We start from the raw sequence: 23,698 nt of genomic DNA on the forward strand, positions 1-23,698 counted from the left end.
CAGACCTAGCACTCTCCTGGTGTGCTACCAGTTCTTGCTACTTACTGTAGTTTTTTATATATATGTATATTTATATTATAGATAAATATAATATATATCTATAGGTACATAAATATTTATATTATATATTAATATATATCTATAATATATTATAGTTATATATTATATATATATATTTGTACAGTGTGAGTTTTTAAGGTGTATAATGTGATAATTTTATACACATATACATTGTGAAATGAGTACCAATGTGTCAAGTTAGTTAACACATCCATCATCTCAGATGATGATGTGATGAAAACATGATCTACTTTCTTAGCAAAGGTCAAGTTTACAATTATGGAAAACAGCATAGCAATTCCTCAAAATATTAAAAAAGGAACTACGATATGATCCAGCAATCCTACTTCTGGTATATATCCAAAGGAAATTAAATCATTATTTCCAAGAGATATCTGCTCTCCCATATTCATAGCCATTGATAGATGAATGGATAAAGAAAATGTGGTAAAATATGTATATATATTTTATTTTATTTTACAAGCCATTGATAGATGAATGGATAAAGAAAATGTGGTAAAATATGTATATATATTTTATTTTATTTTACAAGCTCATCTTCTTCAGATATCTGCCTAAATGACTTAATCCCTCAAGACTTAATTCAGGCCCTTTTGTTTTTTCACCATATCCTCTCCTTATGCAATCTCATCATCACTGAAAACTTTAATTACCACCTTGATGCAGGTGACTCATTAAATTCATATCTTCAGCCCAGATAAATTCTCCAGACTTGAATAATTTCATGAATATCTGACATATCCAATTAACTCTCTCAAAGGCATTTAAAATGTCACCATATCCAATACACGCTTACGGTTTCTGCATATTTCTAACTTTTCTTCCAGGGCACCATCCCCATGATGGCACCATGATCTTCCACATCGTCAAGCCAGACACCTGGGAGCCCTCCATCTCTCTTTCTCCTGCATCTTCACATCCAAGTAGTACTCATCTCACTTCCTAAAGATGTCTTAAAAACCTGCTCGCACCATTTCCATTGCTCCCCCGTAATTCAAGCACCATCATCTCTCACTAAGAGTGTAACAAAGACTTCCTAACTGGTCTTCTCACATCCATTCTTGCTTCTCTGTAATGCCTCCAAACTGCTATGAGTGATCTTTTTAAAAAAATAATAGTTTCTGAGTATGTTATCTCCCTGCTAAAACCCTACAGTAACTGCTCATTTCCCTCCAGATGCAGATTAAAACCTTTACCACAAACTCTAAGGCATTGGTAGGATCTGGCCTCATTCCATTGCTCCAACACCATGCTCCCACACTTGCTTCCCTGCTTTAGCTCACAAATGTATCATGCTGCCTCCTGCCACAGGGCCTTGACACATGCTGTTCCTTGAACGCTCTTTTACTGATTTCACCCAGGCTACTCCTATTCATCCTTCAGCTCTCAGCTCACACACCACTTTCTCAAGGAAGCTTTTGTAACACAGACTGGACCAAATCTTCCTTCACATACACTTTTTTTTTGGCCTTTCCTGCATCATGTGGAAGTCCCTGGGCCAAGGACTGAACTGCACCATAGTAGCTGCCAGAGCCACTACAGTGACACCACCAGATCTTTAACCCACTGCACCACAAGGGAGCTCCTACATACACTCTTAAAGTATTACATATACCCTTCGTAATACTTCAGACTGACAAATTAACATTACCTTGCTCAACTACTTGATTGATTTTTTTCCCTTTATTTCTCTCGGTTCCATTAGGTAGAGAAATAATTTACATTTTTGCACACCGCTGTATCTCTATGGCCTGCATAACTCCTCACCAAAGTCTCAATTGTGTTGAATGAGAAAATGACTTAACTCTAAAACCCTAATCACAGTTGGAGAATTGGTATAAAAACCAGCCACACCATTCTCATTTGTAAAATGCCCAGTCAATGAGTAGATACAGTAATATTTCACAAATAACTTCAGCTATATGATATAAAAAGAAGCTCTAACATATGTTTTCCAGATTGCAATGTATTAAAATGATGCACAATGTATCACACCAGGAATCTAATTTTGCAGAAGCCAGGTCCAAATTGCTCCGGAAATGCATGACTGTTCATTCTTACTAATCTGAAAGTAATCACAAAACTTCAACTAGTATTCTCTGGGCTTTTGTAGAAACTAGTTTATATTGAAGGGCCAAAGAAGTATCTAATATATTATCTACACAGCTTTTCAATATTGATGAGACGGTTTCGCTTCCACATGTTTTTTTTTGTTTTGTTTTTTTGGTTTTTTTTGCTTCTTTTTTTGTTTTGTTTTTGCTCCCTTGGCTTCAGGGCAGAGATTCTCAATGAGAGGAGGCATTAAGCCTATTGCACCCAGAGTTACTCACAGTAAAGAGCCTAACAACTGACCCATGAATTCATTAAAATGCCCAAATTATACATGTTTCCTGAAAGGATTTTAAATTCTGCTAGATTAAAAAGAACTTCCTGTCACTTACTATCTATTAGAGACCTGATATTTTTAATTTTTCTCAGTAGACTACTGAATTTAGAAATTCAAAGACCAATAACTTGAGTTTATACAGAGATTATTATTGGTAGAGATTCCTTAAAATAACTTATGAAATGTCAGTAGCCGTTGAAAATGTAAAAATAAGTGGATTAAATGATATTAAAAAGTACATTTATATATAACAATTCATCACTGTAATAGTAACACATACACTTAAAGAAATATATGGAAGTTCCCTTTGTGGCTTAGCAGTTAAAAAACCCGATTAGTATCCATTAGGATGCGGGTTTGATCGCTGGCCTCACTCAGTAGGTTAAGGATCCAGCATTGCCATGACTATGGTACAGATCACAGATGTGGCTCGGCTCTAGTGTTGCCGTGGCTGTGGCATAGGCCGGCAGTTGCAGCTCTGATTCGACCCTTAGCTTGGGGAGTTCCATATGCTGTGGAGTGCAGCCCTAAGAAAAAGGCAGGAAAAAAAAAAGGTGAGAAAAGAAATATAATAAAAATTATTGGAATAAATGAACACGTATTCTTGATGCCATAAAGTTCAAACATGCATTTTTAAAATGTATAAATGAGAGAGACAGAGGTGGGCAGTGCCCTTGCTCTCTCACCTGGGCACCCAGGTCATTGTAGAGAATCTTCAGAGAAGTCAGTTGCTCATCCATCCCTTTGGGGTTGTCGGTTTGCTGCTTCTGGACGATGTGCCGTCCTGTCTTGATCACCGTCTCCACTTCAAGCTTGACTTCACTCAAGATTTTATAGAGTTTCTTAGAAATAAAGCAAGATAAACTTTATATATTGTAGTGAAATCATGCCAACTGAAATCATTTCAGAACGTGGTGTACAAAGATTGACAGCTAAGAACTCACTATGGAGATCAGGGGGCTTTATCTTTCTCAGAGCTGGTTCAAAGGATGAGTAAAATGATATCAAGGTTGAGTAACATTTAAAAATCAGATAAGAAAGTACAGACAAAGAGATTATTCTTGTTTTATTTAAAAAAAAACCTCAAGTATGTTTTAAAGATTGATAAAAGTACTTGATAATATGAACATTTTTCCTACATAAAATGAGAAAACATTAGGACTAAAATTGAATGTCTAATATTTTATTAAATTACATTTTTAAAAAAACCTTAAGTGCTATTACAAGAAAAAAAAGTCAACTTTGGCTACTTTGGGCATTTGGAATTTGGAAATATTAAAATTCATTTTTTTTCTTACAACTCCCTGAAGGACCAAGTCTACCACAATGAGCACATATTAGCTATATAATGAAAAGATATACAAAAACTCAATATACCAATATATATATATGACTATAGGAAGTCAGAGTTATGTAGGTCAAATTCAGAGTTGTCCTCATCCTTATTATTCTGAAAGTAAGAAATTTATTCTGAGCAGGTTCTCTGTCTCCATTTATCATAATCTTGACCTGATACACCTCATGTGGCTCTGTCACATAATAATAGACCACTGCACTCTTTACACAAGGTCAAAGGCAGTGCTTGCTTTGTTGATCTCTATATCTCAGTAAATAAATAAATATTCATATTCATACCTGCTCATGCCAAGTATAGTTGATTTATAATACTGTGCCAATTTCTGCTGTACAGCAAAATGACCCAGTCAAATATACACATACACATATACATTCCTTTTTTTTTTTTTTTGTCTTTCTGCCTTTTTCTAGGGTTACTCCCATGGCATACGGAGGTTCCCAGGCTAGGGATCTAACCAGAGCTGTAGCCGTAGCTGCTGGCCTATGCCAGAGCCACAGCAGCACGGGATCTGAGCTGAGTCTGTGACCCACACCACAGCTCATGGCAATGCCAGATCCTCAACCCACTGAGCGAGGCCAGGGGCCGAACCCGCAACCCCATGGTTCCTAGTCGGATTAATTTCCACTGTGCCACAATGGGAGCTCCCTATACATTCCTTTTCTTATGTTATCTTCTAACAAGCTCTATCCCAAGAGACTGGATATAGTTTTCTGGGCTATACAGTAGGACCTCACTGCTTATCTATTCTAAATGTAATAGTTTGCATCTATTAACCCCAAACTCCCTCCATCTCACTCCCTCCTCCCTCCCCCTTGGCAAACACAAGTCTGTTCTCTGTGTCTGTTTCTGTTCTGTATTGATAGGTTCATTTGTGCCATATTTTAGATTCCATATATAAGGGATATCAGATGTTATTTGTCTTTCTCTTTTTGACTTACTTCACTTAGTATGATAATCTCTAGTTGCATTATCCCAGCTTTCAAATAATCAAACAACCTTCAGTATGAAACAGGTATGTGGAAACTGCAATTTTTAAAAGCATAAAGAACTCTTCCTAGACTTTCCTTGTCTTAACACACATCTTTAGTTTTTTCATGATTCTTCTCAAGGAGAACACTCATTCTAAGATTGTGTATGCTTAGCCACATTATTTTAGAACTTCTATGCAATTGAATATTAAAATTTAAGACTAAAATAGTAATAAGGCCTTATAAATAATTTTCTTTCACGTCTTAGATTTAAACTTTGATTAAAAAATTTATTTTTCTAGAGAATGATTTTTTATGCTACAATATTCATGACATCACTCTAAGTGTAATTTCTTCTTTCATATTTTAGCCTTAAACTTTACAAATTAAAATTTAAATTTTTACTTTCCTTGAGAATGAATTTGTTGTACACTGCAATATTCCTAACATTCATTCTAACTCATCCTTTAAAATTTTCTGATTGGTCACATTCTGGCAAAGCCTTTTCTAACTTCACATGTGACTAAGATGTGTTTCCTTTGTTTTTTTTTTTAATCATGTCATATACACATCTGTTCTAATTTCTTTATCTCATTACCCTGTACTACCTGACTTTACTCTCTGTCGACTCTCTCCTACCCTTATCTCCTGAGAGGAAAAGACCATGCTTCCTATTTTTTAACCTATTTTTCATCCTTTATCCCCATTCTTAGCACAATGCAGACTAACAATTATGGAATAAAACAGGTCCTGAAGCCCTAGGTGAAGCCATATTAACTGCTAGAAAACCCACTGTACACATCAACCACCAACAGCCTCACCATACACTTGTCCAAGTGGGTCTGTATGACATCAGGGTCCACATCCTTCACATCCAGAACATGAAGTTCTGCTTTCACACCATCCAGCACGCGCTTGCAGTCAAGCATGCGCTGTTCAAAGTTAGCAGGCTTCTGGAAAAGCTGGAACTTTGTGGACACCTCTCGAAGCTTCCTCTGTTTGCAGAAATGAAAATAACATGCCATTCACATCAAAAATGATCATCTCTCTCAGCAGACAATATCAGCATAACACATACTCCTAGAAAGCTGTAGAACAAAGCACCTGTAAGCATTCCTGGAAGGAACTCAGTGAGGTTGCCCCATCACCTTAGTGAACGGCACACAGCCCAGTGTCATGAATTACCTGCCACTCAGTGTCCCAGTCTGAGATATAGGGAAAGGCTAAGCTAGCCTGGCTGGAATTAAAACTGTATTAATTTTCTCATCTGTTTGAAAAACACACTTCAGGAATCTAGAACTCACAATGCCCTTCATCGCAAGCTCAGAGGGAAAAGCTGGTCTCAGATCCCCGACTAAGGAACTTAGTGGTACCACAGCCCAGGCACTCAGTCTGCCCAGTATACCAGCCACACCAGTACTGATGGAGGCTCTGCATCAATGGAAAAATCCATACAAAGGAAACTTCTAGATCCAGCTTGCTCTCTTCTCAACCCAACTAGCAAACTCAGTTCCAATAGTTTGTACCCATGCAACAATTTGTTTCAGCTGCTCTGCCTGCAACAGTGCATCTCAACACATCACTCCCATCCCATTCTTGACATCATGAGAAAACCAAAGGCATCCAAGTTGTCAGCTCTTTCTCATTTTATGCTTTTGTTTTTTGGGTTTGGTTTTTAGGGCCACACCTGGGACATGTGGAAGTTCCCAGGCTAGGGGTCAAATCGTAGCTGTAGCTGCTGGCCTACACCACAGCCACAGCAATGCCAGATCTGAGCCACGTCTGTGGCCTCCATCAGAGCTCATGGCAACACCAGATCCTTAACCCACTGAGCAAAGCCAGAGATCGAACCCACATCCTCATGGATACTAGTCGGGTGCTTAACCCGCTGAGACACAATGGGAACTCCCTTTCTCATTCTATTTTTATGCCCAACACACTGAAAAGTAAAAGGAGGCTGCCCTCCCTCATCACCTGGAGCACATCCGTCTGACTTCCTCCTCTAGCAGCCCTGCCATCTGGGGAGGTCGGAAGCTGCAAACGTGTACTTCTTCTCAGCTCCTCTAGAGTTAGCTCATGGGCTGAGATCTCTGCTTGAATTTTCTACAAAGAGATTAGAAAAGAGAATGTCTTCTTTTTAAGTTTCATAGAGTCATACAACACATAAGAATATACTGACCCCTATACAGGCTTTGGTAAGTGTGCAGTATAATAATATGGACCATATTGTACGACTGTGATATGCTGTGCACAAAGCTCTTTGCAGCTGTCATTTCTAATGTTCACCACTTATTTATAAAGAGGGGATTTTCCCAATTTCATAGCTTAGAAAACTAATTTTAAGCGGTGGTCATTTGCCAGGACCTTACATAGAAACCATGAGAACCCAAACCTGCCCTGTGAGTAAGGTCAGCCTTTCTCGCCGACTCTTGGTTGGGATGGCAGGAGGGGCTGGTATCCTTGCAAGTGGGGAGACACTTTAGGATTCACATCCATGACAGTACCTGGGCTTCCTGTGGGACCTGGAAGGCGTCTATCCTGTCAGTCAAGTACGTTGTAAGCTGCTTGTCCAGCTCCCCTAAGCTCTCCTGCAAGACCTGAAGCATGTGGTCAGTTTCCCGCAGGACCTGGAGTTGTTTTTCCAAAGAAATCTGCCTGCTCTCTGCCTACATGGGGGAAAATTTAATGATTAGTCACTCAGCACAAATACAAACAGCTGAATATAAGAAAACCAAGGAACAGACTATAAAAGCACTACCTCAAGACTTTAGCCTGAATCATAAATAAATAATAACTAGCAATGATAACAGTGAAAAGGTCCTTCTTGTATCTTACATATCTTGCAGGAAACTACTAATTTTTATTATGTTGTTATTCTCTCTTTTTTTTTTTTTTTTAACTGCCACATCTGCGGCTATGGAAGTTCCCAGGCTAGGGGTCAAACAGAGCTGCAGCTGAGGGCTATGCCACATCCACAGCGACACTGGATCCGAGCAGCATCTCCAACTATTCCACAGCTCTTGGCAATGCCACATCCTTAACCCACTGAGCAAGGCCAGGTATCAAACCCACATCCTCACAGACATTATGTTGGGTTCTTAAGCCACAACAGGGACTCCTATGCGACTATTCCTATATAGACCTGTAACATAACCCTTAAAGGAAATTAAATAGTTCACTGTTAGAAATGATCTCAAAGATAAATCAAGTTCTGCCTGCCTGCTAAGTGTAAGGTCTGCTCCCCTCCACCTCCTATTTCAAGGCTCTCAACATCCCTGTTGGTTCCCAGGTTCCCCCCACCCCCGCAGAAGTTCTTGAGGTCAGCTTAATGACCAACACTCATTCGTGGCCTGGTTCTTACCAGGTGACTCAGTTCTTCATATCGACCGTTGAAAGCCTCCAGTTTCTCACTGATTATATCATCAAGGATCCCTCCATCAATCAGAGTCTGGCCAAGTTCCCGAATCTGCGTGCGATTATCCGCTGGATGGCGCAAAACAGACTCTAGAGACTGGACAGGGACAGGGGCAAAAGTAATGCATTTACCAAGGCAAAAGGCAGCAAGGATCCTAACAACATTATTTTTCTTTAAATAATTCCATTTCCTAAAAATCTACCTAAGGAACAAGATCATAAATGATTCACAAAAATACCCCTCGTGGTATCAATAAATACATAAAATTGAGAACTCCCCATAAATAATGATATATAATTCCATAATTGCAATAATTATTAATTACATGGGCAAATGTTCATGATATGATAACAAAGTTTAAAAGCAAAAATCGTTATACTAATAAAATTATCTCAAATTGTTGTTGATTATATAATAAAAATAGGCACTCATTTTTCTACATCTATAAAATGCAAGGTACTGTTTTATACACACAATTTATATATAAATACATAGATGAATCCAATTAATCGTCACACTAAATATTATTCCCATGTTACAAAGGGGAAAACAGAATCTCAGAAAAGTTAAGTAATGTGCCCATATACACACAGTAAAAAGAAGAGCTAAGATTCCAACTTAGTTCCAAAGTCTTAGTGATTCCAAAGCCTTTGATCCAGTTACTATAAAGTACTACCTTCCAGTCTGGATATGTAAAAGTAGTCATAAGAATTTGGAAGAAATATATTAAAATGCTGTAAAGGGTTATCTTAGACTTTACTTCATACTTTTCTCTATTTTCCATATTTCTAGAAGGTACATGCTTTAACTCTTATGTTAAAGTACATGTTTTTCAAAATCACTTTCATAATTTTTAATCCTCTCAGTCTCTCACTCTGCTATTTCACTTGAGAAATGACATCTTTTCTCCAGCAGAATGTGGCTCCTGGAATTCAGACACCACATTTGACATTTCTTTTTTTTGGGGGGGGCACACCACACCACACCACACACAGAAGTTCCCCGGCCAGGGATCGAACTGCACCACAGCAGCAACCCAAGCCACAGCAGTGACGATGTTAGATCCTTAACCCACTGAGCTACCAGGGACCTGCAGCATAGCCATCTTCTTCCTCTTTTTTCTTTTTTCTTTTCAGGGCCACACCCACAGCATATGGAAGTTTCCAGGCTCGGGGTCAAATCGGAGCTGCAGCTGCCAGCCTACGCCACAGCCAGAGCAATGCCAGATCCGAGCCTCATGTGCAACCTACACCACAGCTCACAGCAATGCCGGATCCTTCCCCCACTGAGCAAGGCCAGAGATCAAACCCATGTCCTCATGGATACTAGACAGGTTCTTAACCCACCGAGCCACAATGGGAATTCCTTTTTTAAAAAAAAATCTATTCTTCTTTTTTTTTGGGGGGAGGCACATCTATGGCATGTAGATGTTCCAAGACCAGAGATCAAATGGTGCAACAGCAGTGACAATGCCAAATCCTTAACCTACTAAGCCGCCAGGGAACTCCTAAAAAAAAAAATCTATTTTCTCCACATTGTAATCCATTGAAGAAAAAGTTATCAACTTCTCATATGCCACAGGCTATGCTAGTAACTGGGGAACAACCAAAAATTCAGGCACATGTTTTGGCCTCAAGGAGCTCAAGTTCAGGCTTGAGGACCGGATCTCATGCCTCCAGCACTGCCCTCTCAAGCCTGTCCTCCAATTTTTCACACCTTAAGACAACAGAAGAGGAGCCATTGTGAACACAATCTTTGCCATGTCTAACAAGCAAAGATGACTTAATGAAGAAACAAGAGAGCGATTATGCTAATAACATAAGCAAAATTTTATCCAGGGACTGGTAAAAACAATGTGGAAAATCACTAGAGTGCTTTATGAAGTCTAAAATGCACCCATTAACAAGCAACTAACCACCTCCTGAGGCTGAGCTGGTGGGTCACCAATAATCTAAACAGACACGATGGTATAAATACTTCAGGCAATGGGAGAAAACACAAGATGCACCGAAAACCACTGAGGAAGCAAAAGTTTTTGCTGTCATAAGGCATTATATTCCTCTTTTGAATATTCAGTTGGCCTCATTACAACAAAAAGAACCATCCGGAATGCAGGCTCCTACCTCTAGGGCTTCGCTCACAGCATCTGTCTTCTCAGGCAGGGACTCTGTGCTCTTCATCCGCTCCTCCAGAGTGTTTAGCCAGGTCATCTCAAGATCCAAATAGTGAAGCAGTTCAATCCAACAAGACCACACCTCCTAAGTTGGCAGGAAAAAGTTAGAGACGATAAGAAGCCGTTAGAGATATGGAGCATTTTTACTGCTACGCAGGCTCTGTAATCAGTAATAATTTCATTTAGACATGAACATATTTGGGCATTTAGAAACTGATGAAGCTGGAATTTCAAATAAGGGAAATAAAATCTAATTCTTTAGTAAATCACATTAGAGCAATTGGAGGGAGATGGCAGGCAAAGAGGAATGAGCTGCCTCACTCTTCACACAAAGATAAATTTCAAAGATCTGATTATAGGTCAAAAATAAAATTATATAATTAGGAGGAGAAACCAAGAAGGGAAACAGTATTAGTTTGTTTTTTAAATAGAAAGGTAAAACAATACTCAGATTTGCAACACTTTTTTCCTTCTTTATACAGCTGCATGGAAGAGGTTCCCAGGCTAGGGGTCGAATCAGAGCTACAGCTGCCGATCTACACCACAGCCACAGCAACGCAGGATCCAAGCCACATCTGTGACCTACACCACAAAGCTTGCAGCAACGCTGGATCCTTAACCTACTGAGCGAGGCCTGGGATTGAACCTGCGTCCTCATGGATACTTGTCGGGTTTGTTACCACTGAGCCGCAAGGGAACTCCAGGAGGGACCCATTTGATTAATAAACTTAGGAAAGAGTTGAGTACAGAGCCTCCCTGGTCCCCTCTCAGATCCACTGCCTGAGAGAACACTTTCTCTCAGGCTCTGCACATGAGGTATGCTTACCAGGTCAAAGGTCAGCAAGTTTTTCTATAAAAGGCCAGATAGTAAATATTTTAGTTTTTAACAGGCTGCATCTGGTCTCTGTCACAGACGAAGCTTTTTTTTTTCCGTGTGGGGTATGTGTGCAGTGTTTTGTTTTTAATAACTCTTTAAAAGTATACCAACCATTTTTAAGTTCCTGGATCATACAGAAAACAGATTTGACTCTCAGGCTGTAATTTGTTAACCCCAGGCTAAGACTAAAAGGTAAAAGAGGTATCTAGTCCCCCACATGTCTATAGGCAGAAAACAGGCTGAGAAATCTACTCAGATGCAAGCTGAGCCCTATTTCTTATGGAAGGAAAGGCCAGCTCACAGACAAGGTCTCTGGAGAAGCAGCACAGGCCCCTAAATCAAGCAACAGTCCCTGCCTGGGAAGAGGGGTCCTAACTATATGTGCCTGCGATTTTTATCTTCCACTGCGCCCCAGGTGTGCAGAATGGGCGTGTCCACTGAGGTTCGCCTCACCACTGGGTTGGGGATATAAGGTACAGGCAACTTAGATTTTTAGGGCTCAGGCTGCCAGATCGAGAGGGGCCACACCCACACACCTGCACCTGAAGAAACAGTTCCAAGGAGCTACACTTGTATCTGCACCTGATGCAGATCACAAGACACTGGGATTGGAGCATGATGCTGTACTGGATAAGACTTTAGGAGGCCCTGGGAGAGCCTAAGAGTATTTTGCATGCAGAAGGAACATAAGTAACTTACGACCAGAGAGTGAACTACGGTGAATTTAACAAATGTACTGCCATGACTCCCATGAAGTGGGGGAATTGTTTCTTTCTCCCTTAGAATGTGGGCTGACCTTGTGACTTGCTTAGAACAAAAGAAGGCTACAGAGGTGACAGTGTGCCAAAGTGCAGACCTAGCCTTTAAAAGGACTGGCAGCTTCTGCTGTCTCTCTCTTATAAGCCAGCTGCCACGCTATAGATAAGCCATAAAACTGAGAGGCCTCATGGAGGGAGATCTGGAGGATGAGAGGCCGTCGTGAAGGTTCCAGTAAAGCTCCCAGGTGAATGCAGCAGCGACCTGGGTGAAATATCCATAAACCACATGGAGCTGGATAGCCACGCAGCTGAGCCAAAGCAACCCAGAGAATCATGAAAAATAATGTAGGGTTGGTTTTTGTAAGCCATTATGTTTTTTTTGTTGTTGTTGTCTTTTTGTCTTTTCTAGGGCCACACCTGCAGCATATGGAGGTTCCCAGGCTAGGGGTCTAATCAGAGCTATAGTGGCCTGCCTACTGCATGGCCATAGTAACACAGGATCCGAGCCACAGCTCATGGCAACACCAGATCCTTAATCCACTGAGCGAGGCCTGGGATCAAACCTGCAACCTCATGGTTCCTAGTCAGATTCATTAACCACTGAGCCACGAAGGGAACTCCACAAGGCATTATGCTTTGGCGAGGTTTGTTACACAGCAATTAATAACTGAAACATAGTGGTTTTTAGTGAAGTATATGAAAACAACGTAAGAATAGACACCACTTTCTGGATAATGATTAGTTCAGGAGACGGGATGGGAAAAAAGAGAACAGGTTCTGTAATGCCAATTAATTTTATCTTAAAAACAAGATCTGGGGCATTCCTGCTGTGGCACAGCGGAAACGAATCCCACTAGTATCCATGAGGATGCAGGTTCGATTCCTGGCCTCGCTCAGTGGATTGGGGATCCAGCATTGCTGTGAGCTGTGGTGTAGGTCACAGATATGGCTCAGAGCTGTGTTGCTGTGGCTGTGGTGTAGGCTGGCAGCTGTAGCTCCGATTCCACCCCTAGCCTGGGAATTCCATAAGCCTTGGTACAGCTCTAAGCAGAGCAAAAAAAAAAAAGATCTGGAAAAATATGGCAAAATGTTAACCTCAGTTATATCTGAGGGATATGTATGTAGGTGTTAGTAATATCTATACTCTTCCGTAAGTTTGAAATATTTCATGATTTAAAACACCGTAAAAGGAATCTAGAAATAAGCAAGGCAATAAAGCTGGACTCTTCAGAAGAAAGGCATCCTGACTCTAATTTAGAAATCTGCACTCTTTCTACCCAAGATCCCTTGGTAATTCCTCGGTAATTCTAAGAGTGCTTCCATTTTGAAACCTCTTTTTTTCTTCTTGTCACTTCCCCTTTCAAAGATATCAAGGTGTCATCTTTTCTCTTTCATCTACATTGGTTTCTTACATTTTTCTTTTTCTTCTCTCAACTAACTCCAAAATAACTCTGAAAGTAATTCTCCAAGCCATACTAAAACCTCAAAATATTTCATTCCTCATTTTCAAACGGTCACCTCTGGGACATAAAGACACCCGTGAAGAAATGATACAGAATTCATGGTGGCCTTTTATTAAACTCGGGATAACCTGGGGACTCCATTCATTATGTGAACATATTGTGAGCAGTAATTTAGGCGGTAAATAAATAGGAAAACAATAACAACAAAAAGAAAGTTCTGGGTGGTTAGAACAGAGAAGAAAACATGGACAAGACCATCACAGAATTCAATTCCTGGATCATCCACTGAGACGTAAGATTAGCTACACATAATGTTTTATATTATGTTTACAGAAATTTAAATTCTCAAATGAGTAACCTCCACTGTTCCATGTTAGACAATATCTTAATATTAAAGAATGAGGTTTTATTTGACCTGCAACTTTCCTATTAACACAAATACATATATTTCCAGTTTCCAAATTTCCAATCTCATATTTATCTCAGCACAAAATAGCTTCAGAACAAGTGAGGAATGAGTGGATTTGGTTTAAACATTGCACTCGTGATTACCATTTTATTTTATTTTTTTTTTTTTTTGGTCTTTTTGCTATTTCTTGGGCCGCTCCCGCGGCATATGGAGGTTCCCAGGCTAGAGGTCCAATCGGAGCCATAGCTAGCCACCGGCCTACGCCAGAGCCACAGCAACTCGGGATCCGAGCCGCGTCTGCAACCTACACCACAGTTCACGGCAACACCGGATCGTTAACCCACTGAGCAAGGGCAGGGACCGAACCCGCAACCTCATGGTTCCTAGTCGGATTCGTTAACCACTGCGCCACGACGGGAACTCCGTGATTACCATTTTAAAACTTACCACAAAACCATCATTTGTTTGGGGTTAAATTGAATTTAAATTAAATTGCTATATATTGAAGGGCTTCTTAAGTCTTTTCAATAAGATGTAACAAAAGTCACAGTAATATAAAAACAAACAAGCAAAAACTTAATTTTATTTAAAAAAAAAAAACTCATAGAATCATCTACATTTTAAACATCTTAAATCATCTACGTCTTAAAGGGGAAATGGTCCAGCAAAATATGAGCACATTCAAGTTAGTCTTCCCTTAGCTCCAAACAAAACCTATAGTTTTAAAAACTATTTAAAAGAAAAATACCTCAATTCATCTCTGGTACTAACCAGGTAAAACAAAACAAAGGAGGTACTCACAGTATATTGTTTTAGAATTTTAGGACTGGAACAGACCCTATAGATCATCAGTAATATGAAAACTTTGACTTCACATATAGTAAATGCCTAAAGCTAAGAAATGACTTTTCCAAGAACTTTCCACTAACTGAAGGCAGATCTTGGTCTCCAGTTTTCTTTTCTTTTCTTTTTTTTTTTGTCTTTTGTCTTTTAAGGGCCACACGCATGGCATATGAAGGTTCCCAGGCTAGGGGTCCAATCGGAGCTGTAGCTGCCAGCCTACACCACAGCCATAGCAAGGCAGGATCCGAGCCACGTCTGTAACCTACACCACAGCTCATGGCAACACCGGATCCTTAACCCACTGAGCGGGGCCAAGGATCAAACCGGCATCCTCATGGATGCTAGTAGGGTTTGTTAACCACTGAGTCACCACGGGAACTCGGGCCTCCGGTTTTCTCTTCTCTCTGTTTTATTTTTATCATCCTATTATCTAAATTATTATCTAATAATTAGTTTCCAATGATTATTATTGTTGTTATTGTTAGCTCAATCCTGAAAGAACTGCTGTTCTTTTATAATCCACACTTGAAGAGACTCTCAGAAAGGCATTAGTGAAAAAATACCATACCTCTAGAGTGTGGCACTTTCCTCGAATTCGGTTACAAAGAAGTTGATAATTCTCCAGCACGACATTCAGTGCAGATGTCAATTCCTGGCCACCAGAGGGCACTTTTGCAGCTAATAACATGATGTTGTCCTTGAGAATCTTCACTCTCACCTCCTTCTGCAACACATCCTCTTTGGCCCTCTGTTCCAAGACAGAATGAACTTGAAAAGGGTCTCCCTGTCTCAGTAACCCATTTCTTTCTTTTCCACAAAATAACAAAACCAAAGTTAAAGCGTCTAAACGACTTTACCTAATTGGAACATTATTTAGATTATCACTCTAGAGAGTACTTGTGAAATAACACTACCTAAAAAAAATCTCACCTATTCTATGTCCCAAGGTACACAGTCCCCGTGCACACATTTCCTTCTAATAATAGCAGTGCTGACACCTAAAGTTATTCGAAATCATGTTTACTGACAGCAAGTATTTTCAAAGTCTGGGTCCATAAAAAGAATGAAGTGTATTCGTTTTAACGGACCACTGGATGTCAGAACGTGTTGGATTGAAATAAACATGTTTTCATGAAAAAATGGAGGTGCACCATAGTAGACGTATTCTTTAAAAATAAGAGAAACATATTTTTCTCCTGGAACATATGTTTATCTGCCCTTCTGATAATTAACATCATTTCAAAGATGATAAAGTTGGAAAGATCTGATCTAGAATTAACTTCCTGCCCGCCTCTCCTTCTGTGCTGATGAGGAAAATCAACCTAAAACAGCCTTTCATTTCCTCATGTAGCTTCTTTTTTTGCTGCTTACCGGTTTGAAATTTCTCTAGGGTGGGGTAAAATAATTAAGTGGAGTGGTATTTTAAATCCTAATGGGTGACTGACAGAATAAAGATAAAATGCTGCCCAATTAAGAGTTTTACTCTCATTTTTCTAAATTCTCATTCCTAGTGACCTTAAAAAACCCACAGAACTACAATACCCATTGTGCCAATAAGATGGTCCTTAACATGGTGAGTGACATTTAAAATATCTTATATACTAAGTATTTTTAAAATTTCAAGGCAAGCCACACTAATACATATATAAATATATATATATATATATATATTTCTGTGAAAACAGCACAATTTTCAAGTCCCTCTGCTTTACTTTGACTCATATACAACAATGCATTGATGAAATACAATCCTTTTAAAAAATTTCTGCCCAGAGATTTTTGCTTTTGTTATACTTGTAGGCAAGTTAACTGTGTAAAGCACTCAGTGTGTTACTAGATCTTTTTTTTTTTTTTTAAGTAGCTTTTAACACTCTCTCCTTTGGCTTCAGCACCAAAGGACACTTGAAGTTGTACTAGAAATGTGAGACTGATGCCTAGTTCTTTTATCATACAAAAAAGACGGAGTGTTCAAGCCTATTGACATAGAACTAGAAGTTTGCAGGAAATACATCCTATGCACCTGACTGCTATTAAATCCCTTGAGGACATTCCTACTGCTACTCTTCCCTGCTCTAACAAAACTTGGGTATGTGTGGGGCCCCGCGTATTACCTGGAAGATTACAGCTAGTGAAATAAAGATGAACTCCAATCAAACTGGGAAGTCTCTCTTGTTCCTTACAAAAAGTAATGCTTCCTGAACATTTTTGGAAATATACAGTGGGGGTGGTTGCACAACATAGCGAATATGACTGATGCCACTAAATTCGGGAGACATTCTCTGTGGCTCCCCAAGCTTCTAATGTAAGAGACATTTCTCAGGGGCCCTCATGAGCCAAGTAGAGTCTCAGCTTCCTATCCCTACTAAAATCATAGCGGCTGCCCTTCCTTTTTAAGAAAATTGAAATCTTACTATGAAAGACTGTAAGTATCTATCACATCCTCTGTAGACGATGAATTGATTTTACAGGGAGGAGGGGAGATATAAAGCCTATTGACCCTTACGGTCCCAGCCTCACCTTCATTTCCTCCACAGCACTTTCAAGTTCTTCTGGTGACTTGTACTCGAAATCCCTCTCCAGGTATTCCTCTTCTGCCTGGGTCATCCATTCCTGCATCTCGGCCAAGTCCTTCTTCAGGTTCACCACTTTTTCCTGACTTTCAGACAATCTGTTCTTCTGAATAGCAATCTAGGGAGCAAAAGCCATTCGTACAAATAAGCAAATCATAATACATTAAGATTACATTGTGTCAACGTCTAGTTTCTAGTATCTGAAGACACAGTAACAACATTCCACAAAAGAGCCAGAGGTTTAAAATTCAGACGAAACCCTTTCTGTATTTTGTGCTGATGCTACGGACTGTAAACAAGAATGAAACAATAATTATAACTGGGATTTGGTGTCACATGGTGGACATGAACCTAGGAATATCTACCATAATTTTGAAAATGCATAACTTCTGACAGAGTAATACTCAACTGAAGGATGCTAACCTACATCAATAAAGGCATATATTTCCAGGAAATCTACTATAGCATTATTTATGAAAAAAAAAGAAAACTGAAGCAACCACAATGTCCATTTTCTCCTTTTTCCCCATTAAGATGGCACTTTTAAAAAGCAGAGAAGAGGAGATTGCTATGAAAGATGTTCCTAAAACATTCCTCTACAAAATTTTGGTTTTGATCATCTACTATATTTGTGTATTGCACACAGAACCAAAAAGGTTACAGTAGGAGCTAAGTATTTGTTGAATCTGGAGCAATAACTTTTTTAACTCTCTCAGGAAGCCTAAAAATATTTTTCAGAGAGATCCTCCCTCTAGCCACAAACCACAGAGCAGCTAGAGCCCACTTCACTATTTAACCTCCCACTCAAATTAAATCTCTCGGCAGCGGTCACCTCCCCAAGGCTTGTTTGCCTGTGAAACTGAAGGTAACAAAAAGGCAACAGAGGAAGAGGATGGCTCTCCCGAGAGTGAGGGACAATACTTAGTGGCCTTCCTGTTTCACACTCCAAAAATACACAGGGACTAAACAGGAATTTTGATTTCACTGCCCCAAATGGTACCCTAACAGCCAGCCTACTGCCAGCAAAATACACAGCCCTCCTTCCCAAGTCTTGCTGAGCAACACTTTAACCTGGTGAGCTTTAAAAAATTATACAGATTTCATGCCCCCACTTCCCCAAAATCCTCTTTACTAGTAGTTTCTAAACATTAGTCAGGTATACAGTTCACCCAGATTCATAGAGAAATGAGAAAAATAAAAACAATGTAGTAAACTTCTCAAAAAAAGCAAAGCTTAAAGTTATCGTTTATCCTGCAATTATATACTTTCTATATTTTGGTATTACATGTTTTTCCTTTCATGGTATCATGGATATAATAGATTGTTTTTATTTATTGATTTTATATGTCTATCCTTTCTTAGCAAAATATAAACATATGGCAATATTGTTTGTCCACAATTTCTTTATCCTTTTTACTACTCAGTGAAATAGAAGAGCCTAGAACTGCTTGAAATAATTACTCACACATCATGTGGTTGCCTCCTTCCTGAAGACACTTAAAAATTTCTCATGCATTTACTCCCATACTTTGAATCAGTAAAACAATTAATTCTGTTGTAATATGTAGATAAATAGATACACAGATCTGAATATCTATACGTGTCTATACATTTACCTACTAATCTATCAGCTGTCTATTTATTGCCTTCTCTGCTCCTCATTATCACTTCCAAACCATTTTCCTTATTTACTTCCCCTAAACACTCAGCTCCTTCAAGCACATGCCATCAAACTACAATAAATTTAGATGAATTTGAATTAGGATAGATATAAGATGGTATGATGAAATTATTTTCTTAAGTGGGACAATAAGATTGTAGTTGTCCTTATTCATGGAAGAAGCATGCTATTTAGGAGTGAAGTGTCATAACATTTTTGACCTCCTGTCAAAGGTACATAATTAGGAAAAAAAAACCCAAAGGGGTGTGTAGGTAGGGGAGGGGTGAAAAGAGTGGGGAGAGAGAGAAGAGGCAAATGTAGTAAAATATTAAGAATTGGCAAATTTTGGAATGGTTTATGGCTATTCTCTCAACAATTATTTCAACTTTTCTTTAAATTTCAACATGTTCAAAATAAGGAATTGGCGGTGGGGGGAACAAAACAAAATACTCAGGGATGCAAATATAAAATTTTCCTTTATAAAGATTAAACAAAAGACATCATATTAAGAGAGATATGCTATGTAAGTGAATGGGGTATTTGGGAATCTCACATTTTCTCCTCTCATTTTTTATCCCTTTCTCACTCACTCCAGCTCTATGCAACCTCACTATTATTTCACTAAAAAAACAGAAGCAATCAGAAGGGAAGGAGGCATAGTCCTCCTGTACCTGCGGCTGCCTCCCCTTCCATTATTGCGGAGGGACTTGCTAACAGCAGTTCTTTCACTTCCAGGGTGGACCCCACCCCCTCTCGCCTAATCACAGACTTGGTTGCAGAAACCACCCTCTCTCAATCTCTTCCACAACTTCACTTTTCTCAAAGTGAAGTCCTTCTCTGCATGCAAGCATTCAGTAAAACCCCTTATTTATTTGTTTGTTTGTTTGTTTTTGTCTTTTGTCCTTTTTAGGGCAGCACCTGAGGCATATGGAGGTTCCCAAGCTAGGGGTCTAATCAGAGCTGTTGCTGCCTACACCACAGCCACAGCAACACAGGATCCGAGCCGCGTCTGCAACCTACACCACATCTCACGGCAACGCCGGATCCTTAACCCACAGAGCAAGGTCAGGGATCGAACCCGCAACCTCATGGTTCCTAGTCAGATTTGTTTCCGCTGCGCCACGATAGGAACTCCGAAAACCCCTTATTTTAAAAAATTACAACAGCTCTTTAAATCCCCATATTTCTTCCAGTGCTTCCCCAATTTCTCTGCTCCCTTGCAGAAACTAGTTACCCTGCCCTAGTACCTCACTTCCTTTCCTCTCCTCAGCCTTCCCTCTGTGACTTTCTTCTCCACCTCTCCACCGGCACCACTTTTCTCAAGGTCATCAAAAGCCTCCAACTTGTCAAATCTAAAGCTTGCTTTCCAGGCCGGACTGGCCTCAGCCACCCTCAGCATCAGGCCCTGGGAAAAGCTTTCTGGCCCTGGCCTCTGGGGCACTCGCCCTCTCCAGGCATTTCTCCCCCGGCTGGCCTTTCTTCCTTAGCATCCCAGCGGTCAGTGCTTAAAAGCTCCATCTGCATGTCTACTAATCTTGAATTTAACCCTTCCGGGGTGGAAATCATTATTCCACCGGCTCCCACAAAAGCCTCTCCTTGAGTCTTTACCTTTTCAGTAAACAGCACAATTCACACAAAATGAAAAAAGCTTCACCCAAATCCTCAGCTGTCCTCAACTATTCTTTTTTTCTCATACCACTTTCATTTCTATACTCCCATCTCCACTTTTTTTTTTTGTCTGCACCCATGTCACATCAAAGTTTCCAGGCCAGGGATGGAACCCGCACCACAGAAGCGACACAAGCTGCTGCAGCAACAGCGCAGGATCCTTAACCTGGTACAACACAGGGAACTCCTCCACTTTCAAAATACAGTCCAAACCTAAGATGTCTCATGACCTGCACTGCTCCCTCCCTGCTCCAAGGGGCCATCCTCTCTCTTGAAAACTGCAACAACCCTTTAAGTATTCTCCCCATTTTTATTCTTGCTTTTCCAGAGCAAATTATCCCCATGGAAACCACAGTGATCTTAAAAGATCTGTCATGTGTCAATTCCTTGCTCAAAACTCTCTGCTTTCTATGTGAAATCATACTTGAAATAAAATTCAAAAATCTAAGCTTTCATCTCCATATGCAACCCACCTCCACCTACCTTCTGACCTCAAATCTTTCTATTCTCCAACCCACTAACCCCTACCTTCACTCTATTCCAGCTACAAAGACCTTCTTGTTCTCTATTCAACATGTATGCTCCTTTCCAACCAGAGACCAAAGTGAATAATAATACTCCCCTCTAATTTTTTTTTTTTTTTTGAGGGCTGCACCCATGGCATATGGAGGTTCCCAGGCTAGGGGTTAAACTGGAGCTACAGCTGACTGCCTATGTCACAGCCAGAGCAACATCAGATCCAAGCCACATCTGTGACCTACACCACAACTCATGGCAACACCAGATCCTTAACCCACTGAGTAAGGCCAGGAATCAAACTGGATCTTCATGGATACTAGTCGGGTTCATTAACCACTGAGCCATGACAGGAACTCCCTACTTTCCCTTAATTTAAAAAAATGACCCATGTCTTGCCCGAACCTACCACCTACACTGTAGTTATTCTAGACCACAGGTTTTTAAACTGGATGGGCTATAAGATCAGTTTAGTTAGTCAAGAAAAGTCAATATCTACCTCTTGAAAACCACACACTATAAAGTTGAAAAACTCACCTCTTTGCTTAATTTTTCCAGTTGTGTTTGGTAGTCAACTAGTTTCGTCTGCATCCAGGTTTTGATTCCAGCAATTGGACAGCTTCGAAGGTTAGCCTCTATTTCTTTCATGTCTTTCAGAGATGATTCAACTGTTTCTATTTCATTAACAAATCCCTGAACACATAAAATAACCCCTTGTTAAGTTCATTCCTATATAAGTGGATGCCATTATTATAGTTTGTCTGCCCGGATCCCTGCAAATATTTTGAGAACAGACTGCTTGGGAGTCAGGGCTTTTAATGACTTAAGAAATATTGTGTTCTAAGAAATTCATTTCACCTATGTTCTTCATGGAGCCATCTGCCAAATTAAGACTGGAAATATCTGACTCTCAGCAGGGAATGGAACTTTTAATTCATTTAGCAAAGCCTAATGATTTCACCAAATATAAAATGCATGAAGTATTACTGGCAAAATTCATTTGTTACATATGTTTCCTTAAAGCTTCACCATCTGGCAAAAAAAAAAAAAAAAAAGCAATATGCAATTGGTAATGATGACACTAGTTGTCATCAGAACATAAAAACAGCAGCTCCTAATGAACTAAAATTGCTCTTATTCCCTCTACCCAAAATTCTATAACCATGGCCAAAACTACCAATATGAATAGTCAGTCATTCTTTGAATAGCTATAAAGTAAAAAAAAAAAAAAAAAAAAAAAAAAAAAAGTTTTATGCTGAAAGATATTTTATCTAGGTTTATTATCTTGTCATATTCTTAAATTTTTCATAAGAGCAGCAAATAATAAATAAGAAGAAAATATTATCACAGCAGGTTCCCTAGATCAGCAGAACTCACACAGCACTGGTCAAGCTGTCTTTGCAGCCCTTCGGCATCTCCCTGGACAGCCTGCTCTTTCATTAAGAAGTCTTTCACACCATCCATCCATTTCTCAATGACTTTCGAATCAGCCTAATCAAACACAATGACAAAAGGGGATATTACTCAGTGACATTTAACCTACTACACTTCAAGATCTACTGCTATGGAAAAAAGGCAACTTTTCAAAACTTTGATAACATCATTTTCATATATTTTATTTCTTCTTTTAAAACCTCCGACATTGAAAATAATTACTCTCCTCCTTGCTGGCTAAAATCCTCATGAGATGCTATCTTGGTGATCATTCTAAAAATTTCAAAACATTCTCCAGTGAACAGAGCTATTTTGCGTATTAACACAAGCAATATCTATGATTAAACAGTCAAATTTAAGGGAAAAGTACGTTTCTAGGTATAATCAGCTAAAAAACTTCCATTCTCATATAATTAGAACATTTTCTCCTTAAGGTAGCAATTCAAAGGGAAGAAATAAATAGCATACTGGAGGGAATACAATAGATTATTCTTAGTTTTGCTGTTGGATGCTTTGTTCCCTAAGCACCCAGTACAGTCCACTACCCAGCTCCATTCTTTCATGCAACATTTACCAAGCATGCACTGTAATCCAGTCACATTTTATGGTGCTAGTAGGAATAAGAAAGGTGACATTCTGCAGAAAGAATGCGACTTCAGAGAGGTAGTAACATGTGAACTGGACCTTAAGGGAATGCAAATAATTAGGTTCAACCTGAGTTCCAAAACCAGAGTAAAGTGATGGTCATATCTTTCCAAGGTCCCCTATTCCATCACTGTCAATATGACGTGCTAATTTCCCTCGTATTGAGCTGAATTTGTTTCCTTGTACCTTCCTCAATTACTTGCTTCTCATTCCTCCCTAGAAAAGGAGATAAATTACTCTTATTCAAAATAACCTTCAAATTGGAAGGCAGCCACTATATCTTCCCTTAGTCTTTTATTTTTAATTTTTTTTATTTATCTTTACATTTTTATGGCTGCACCCATCGCACATGGAGGTTCCCAGGCCAGGAACTGAATTTGACTTGTGGCTGCGACCTATGCCACAGCTGTGGCCCAGGGGCCAGGGATCAAAGCTGAACCTCTGAAGCAATGGTGAGCCAACGAGGCCAGATTTC

The 23,698-nt window shown here is 39.6% G+C and overlaps 1 protein-coding gene across 16 annotated transcripts in view; it reads right to left on the reverse strand.

The window, feature by feature from the left end:
* UTRN (utrophin) overlaps positions 1-23,698 on the reverse strand; it is a 535,632-nt gene that overhangs the window by 322,461 nt on the left and 189,473 nt on the right. For all 16 annotated transcript variants that reach the window (XM_085024297.1, XM_085024293.1, XM_085024287.1 and 13 more), the window contains 10 exons: positions 22,522-22,635; positions 21,682-21,837; positions 17,248-17,418; positions 15,299-15,478; positions 10,331-10,465; positions 8,154-8,303; positions 7,297-7,458; positions 6,767-6,895; positions 5,614-5,787; positions 3,154-3,309 (listed from right to left, as the gene is read on the reverse strand). In XM_085024297.1, the coding sequence (XP_084880423.1) occupies positions 3,154-3,309; positions 5,614-5,787; positions 6,767-6,895; positions 7,297-7,458; positions 8,154-8,303; positions 10,331-10,465; positions 15,299-15,478; positions 17,248-17,418; positions 21,682-21,837; positions 22,522-22,635 (1,527 nt within the window). The remainder of the gene's footprint in view (positions 1-3,153; positions 3,310-5,613; positions 5,788-6,766; positions 6,896-7,296; positions 7,459-8,153; positions 8,304-10,330; positions 10,466-15,298; positions 15,479-17,247; positions 17,419-21,681; positions 21,838-22,521; positions 22,636-23,698) is intronic.

The sequence above is a fragment of the Sus scrofa genome, chromosome 1 (genome assembly GCF_054392235.1).
Source record: "Sus scrofa isolate SSC_HxYL_T2T_F1_AM1 chromosome 1, Sscrofa_HxYL_maternal_Yorkshire_Landrace_v2.0, whole genome shotgun sequence".
Lineage (NCBI taxonomy): Eukaryota > Metazoa > Chordata > Mammalia > Artiodactyla > Suidae > Sus > Sus scrofa.